We start from the raw sequence: 5,700 nt of genomic DNA, 5'->3' as shown, positions 1-5,700 counted from the left end.
CAGACTGCCTCGTCACTGTCACTGTGGAAGTTTCCTTAGCAAATGATGGGCTTCAGATTCCCTAGCAAGAGCGCCCAAACTGGAATTTTCTGCAACACGTCCATAAGAATGTATATTCAACTCTAAAGCAAAGTAGGGCAGGTGATCAGGAAATTTCCTGAAGGAGAATGGCCATGAACATAACCTGACTCCCGGTGCCACGCCACTAACCCAGAGAACTCACTTCATGTGAGACACTCGAAGTCTACCTTGAACCTACCCTCAAAAGCTGATGGAAACAGACGAGGAAAATTCTTAAGAACTACCCAGGCCTTGTACCTTTCTCTAGAAACACAATCCACAATTAGGAAAATCAATTTGAAAAAAAAAAAATGTAGATGCTACTCAAATTTCAGAGCTGTTATCAGTGTGGGCAAACTATTAACTAAAGTGGCTGATATGCATGTTTCTTTTCTTGTATTACAAAGTGAATTCCCATTTAACAATTTTGATTATTAACTAATTTAGATTAGTTACAATTTAACAGAGAACATGAATCCAACTGGTTAAAACCTAAATGACACCATAAAACTTATTAATAATAGTAAATCCTGAATATGGAAGATCTGTAACTCCTCTAATACTTCTACTTTATGAACCGGATTTTTTAAAAGATCAAAGAAATACTCTTTTGAAGAACAAAGTTCTAGGACAATGAGGAAAGACAAAATAATCATTACAAATTCATTATGGATCCGTCAGAGATTTTTTTAATCCATTTAAATCTAAGTATAGAAGATCAGACTCTGATCCTACATTATTTCTATTTTTTTAGAACAACTTTTCACTCACAAATTCAAGGTTACAATGGCCTTAAAAATATCCACAGAGAAAGACTGACATGAAATACAATATGATGAGCAGTTGTTGCATTAAGGCGGTTATTTTCCTTTTCTCTATTTTTGAAATTTCCTATAGCATGTCATATAATCTTTGTAATAAAATATTATAAGAAAGAATTCAAGGTTACAAAACACGGTTGGCTTTATAAAATAATTCTGCAAACAAATGTGTGGAAAGGAGATGTTCGACCAAGATAAAGAAGATGCTCGATGGGAGGGCTCACTGGGGCCCTGGGCAGGGCCTTAAGGATGAAGGCCATCATTAGCATCACTGTTCCTGGCATCACTGTTCTTGGGGACAGGAGACAGCGGGAGCCCCCTCTCCTGTGGTACACAGATTCCTACCAAGACACGTATGACAAACACTGGATTTCTACACATTTATTAGCCTTGTGTGCCTGGGGAATCTCAGAGCACATGTGGAATCTGATTTGGTTTTATGGTGAGGAAAGTGAGGTTCACACACAAGTACCAAAATGACCATTAACAGCGACAGCAGTGGCAAAAGCAGCCGCTGTAGGCAACCATACAGCCTCACTGGCATTCTGTAAGCCATGCACTTAGGTGAGATTAGGTAACATTTCTTTTTCATATTATATTTCATTTATTTAACTCTGTTCACTTAAAAAAAAAAAAGCTATATGCAAAGGACTGTAAATAGATGTCATTCCCACGGACAGCCCACAGAGGGCACTCTCTGTACCCTTGCAGGAGGTTTTTGAGGCAATAAAACCAAAACCTCTATTTAAAATATGTGTGCATATGACAAAATTTTAAAATTCATTTTTTAAATAGCCTAGCGGCCATTCCAAACTAGTAACTTTACCCAGAGAGAGGGAATATACTGTATTGATATATAAAAATAGAAAACTTTCGATAAGAATTTCAGAGTCCATTCCTCAAGAAATCACACAAGGACGTGTGCCCACAGGCTGTACATATCCTAATGTAACTCCCTTGATCTCTGAATCCGTCCTCCTCTGCATCGGAGGTATCTGGAGGCTGGGCATTTGCCTAATCCCGGGGCGGGGGGGGGCTCCTGGCAGGTGTCACAGCTGCTGGTTGGTGAAGAAGGATTTAGTCTCCCTGCAGACAGGATTCACACAGAGTGGACAGCTCAGTGTCAACTGCTTGGAGCACAGCTCATTCGACTGGATGTGTGAGTGCACCAGATCGGCCAGGGCCTGCAAGGCGGACGGCAAGAAGCAAAGGTTCCTCAGAGGCAAAATATCTGCTCATCTCCTATGGAGTCCTCCGCCCACCCCCGCTCATCTGCACAGGTGATCACTACGGCCGGGGGTTCTTTTCATTTGAATTACGAATCCTTTGAACCAAATTCTATACTATCTTCTCCCAGGAAGCCTCTCTTGGAGAGAACTTAGAGATTTTTAAAAAATGAAATCCTCTTACCCCCACCCGCTACACCTTGTCTCTGAAAGGCAGCTTTTTAAATCAGACATAGTTATAGGTGAGTAGAAATCAGAAAATTGGGGCTATCTAGAGGAAAAAAGACTGAGAGTATAAGGAATTCGATTTTATTTTTGTAATTAATTGGAACTCAAAATGTTCTAATATGTGAGAAAACCAATATTCTGTAAGGGTTTCTCAGAGGATTACTCTCCGATACGTTCTACTAAAATGGTTGTAACGCTATAGATACCTTAGAGAACAATGGATTTCCATTAAGAGACTCTGCTCTTCTGATGTTTTCAACTCCACACTGAATCGAATGAGAAAGGGGAGGAAAAACACGCACATGTTTTATTTTCTCTCTTAAAAGAAACTGCTACAAAAAATAAAAACATGCACAGATATACACATAGACGACTCAAAGTCTTACTTCAAGAGTTCCCAGACTGCTCGGAAATGAAAAGCAGTCACGGGACCAAGCACATATGCTGATCTTCACCTCTGTTATCGCAAAACTGTTCTTCAATTTCTATTCCTTCCCCCACCCCGTTACCTTCCCACAGGTGCTTTGTTTCCAAACCATTCTTGAGGTTGTATCTGATAGGATTCCCAAGTAATTGAAATCTGTTTACCGTTTTTACTGCACCTCTGTAATACATGCCTTTATGGACTCCACCTACGCAGAATGTTGCTTTAAGTAAGTAAAGTTTTATATCTGTTTTGATTCCAAGTGTCAAAAGAGGTCAATTAATTTAATGTATATTGAACCTAGACTGGATCCAATTCGGAGCTGGATTTTAAATATACTTATATTTAAAAATTCAAGGATTGTTTCACTACTACTCCTGTTCTCCTCTCCCAAAAATATCCAGTTAATTATCCCCCAAGTAAGTGAGGATTATCTAATTATTATTTACTCAGGTAGTAAGGATCTTCTCTTTCCCTTTCCAAAATGCTGATGGCTTTTCGGCTGCATTAACATCAGGAGATGGGCATGGGAAAAATGCTGAGATTCAGCAAACGCATAGCTCTCAACTTGAAAAGAAACTGTGTTCTACAACTTCACAGAGAAGTCAGTAGCCCCGAGGTAACCCGTGTCGGCCAGCAGTGCTGAAACGCTGCTGAAGGGAGAGTTAAAGGATTCAGTTCTGTAGGGCAAAGCAGTAAAATGTGTATCGACATCAAATCCCATTCTAGAAACTTATCCTAAGAAAATAATGGGAAAAATAAAAAAGAAAATGATGTTTGTTACAGAACAGTTTGACAACAAAAATTAGAAACATCTTCAATGTATGCTAATCAAGGATTTGTTAAAAATAATTACAAAGATCTAATTATATTTATTGATTTGGGCCCATAATATATTTTTAAGGAAAAAAAAAGGTTACAAAACAGTGTGCAAAAATACCATTTTTGTTAAATGCGTAGAAAAATACCATCTTAATTAAAATACACATACATTTAGAGGAGAAAGGGGACTTAACTTTTGTTAAAATATTAGTGTACTATGTCTGAGGGGTAAGATTCTGAGTGAGTTCTATGTTATATTTCTCTCAACTGGCTGAGCTTTTTATTATTTTTATTATCAAAAAGGAATATTTACTTCTGCTTGAGGAAAAATTCAAACTACTTTTTAAATAAAGTCAGTTGTTTTAAACACGGTATATTCTCCCATCAAAAGAATGAAATAAATTGTAGCAAGATGGTTTTCTTTATTCTCTATATGGACTAATTTATAGTCACTAATAATCCATTTGATTACTAAGGAATGGCCTCAGTTTGATAATATGAATGAATGTGAATTATCATTCAATACAAACAAAGCTTGTTTTCCAAGTATGAACTATATTTGCACTTAGGTCTTTTTAGCAAGCTCACATCAGCCAAGGTCATGGCGAGACACAGAAGGCGTTATTACGTGAAATCCACAGACAACCCTGCAACCTCATTTTAGCCAATTACAACTTTCCTATAAATTCTTTATCAGAACTACTGACAAGTAATTTAGGTATCCTCTAACTTCATCAATGCTTGATTGATGACCAGGATGTATACACAAAAACCTGTGAGGCTGGGTGCTGGCTGAAGCTTCCCCCAGCCCACACCCTGCCCTATACCAGCCATCCAGCCTTTTAAGACCAGGCCTCCATCAATCACACATGGGATGACCAGGGCCAGGAGTTCTGGCAGAAGATGGCGGGAAGGGCTTCTTGGGTCCCAATGCTTCCACAATTCCCACAGAAACAGTGCCATAATCGGACTCAGGTTTCAGGCCGGCCCTCAGAAGCCATGAGACAGGAGAACAATAGATTTTCTCCATTCTGAATGACAATTCACATCCATCTTACATTACAGGACACTAAGAATAGTAGTTGTTATTTCAATAACCAGACTGATCACAACACAGCAGCAAATAGCTAATTGAGTGCATAAAAAAGGTAGTCAAGAAAATAACAACACACACTGCACAGTATTCATTCCATGCTCTTCTCTTAAACGACAATGACTCCTAAATACCTCAGAAACCCAGAGAGAAGCAATGTAATAGCCTTAAGTAAAGGGCATTATTAAGCAAAGAAAAGGAATTATAAAATAATAAAATGTTTGGCCTCCAAATTGGTAAAAGGACGATTACTTTTTCTTAAGGAAATATGGTTTTCATTACTTTTAGGTAGTACAGTAACTCGAACTAAACAAAATGGTGTCGCCCCCAATGGGCTGCCTGGTTTCAGAAAGGCATGAAAGTGCTTCCCCACTGCTGACCTGGAATTAATCTGATGTGCTCAGGTTATTACTCAGATTAAGTATCATTCAGAACAAGGAGGACGCAGCACATGCAAATGTATATACCAAACAATACTTCTGAGTGATACAGTTAGATCACTACAGAGAAAGCTGCCCTTTCAAACAAATCACAATGGGATTAACAAGCCAGATTGCAAGACTTACCTCATTAGCTAGAACCTGAGAGTACTCGATATCCAGTTCATACAGTGTCTCAATGTGATCGCTGGTAAATGCTATTGGAACCAAAAGAATGTTCTTCCAGCCCCTCTCGCAAAGCCCTTTGATAGTCTCGTCTGTCTGAGGACCCAGCCAGGGCATTGGACCAACCTACAAGAAAGGAGGATGCATGCAGAGGGACCACCTCTCCCACTGTGTCCACTGCCCTGGGCACGTGCACCTCCTTAGGAGTGAGGGCCATGCTTTACACCTGCTTTAATGGGTTTTGGTATTTCCACGTTGAAGCTCGAATCCTTCTAGAAGTTGGTAGAATATAAATGACAATTTCTGTCATTACAACAGAAAATAATACATTAAGTAAACGAAGCTCGATTAGCCGCTTGATTTCCCTTCCACCTCACTTGCTTGTGGAGTTCTTTCTGCCTACGGTGAGCAATCGGGTTCC

General features: G+C 39.2%; 1 protein-coding gene across 1 annotated transcript in view; it reads right to left on the bottom strand.

Moving 5' to 3' along the window:
* Positions 1-726: 726 nt before the first annotated feature.
* The window catches only part of FECH (ferrochelatase), a 32,513-nt gene continuing 27,539 nt past the window's right edge, over positions 727-5,700 (bottom strand). Inside the window, 3 exon segments of the mRNA XM_023531172.1 lie at positions 727-2,065; positions 2,542-2,601; positions 5,241-5,405. Of these exon segments, the coding sequence (XP_023386940.1) occupies positions 1,931-2,065; positions 2,542-2,601; positions 5,241-5,405 (360 nt within the window). The 3' untranslated portion in view covers positions 727-1,930.

This window comes from Pteropus vampyrus, unplaced genomic scaffold (genome assembly GCF_000151845.1).
Source record: "Pteropus vampyrus isolate Shadow unplaced genomic scaffold, Pvam_2.0 Scaffold62, whole genome shotgun sequence".
NCBI classification, from domain to species: Eukaryota; Metazoa; Chordata; class Mammalia; order Chiroptera; family Pteropodidae; genus Pteropus; species Pteropus vampyrus.
This window is presented reverse-complemented; position numbering and strand designations above follow the sequence as displayed.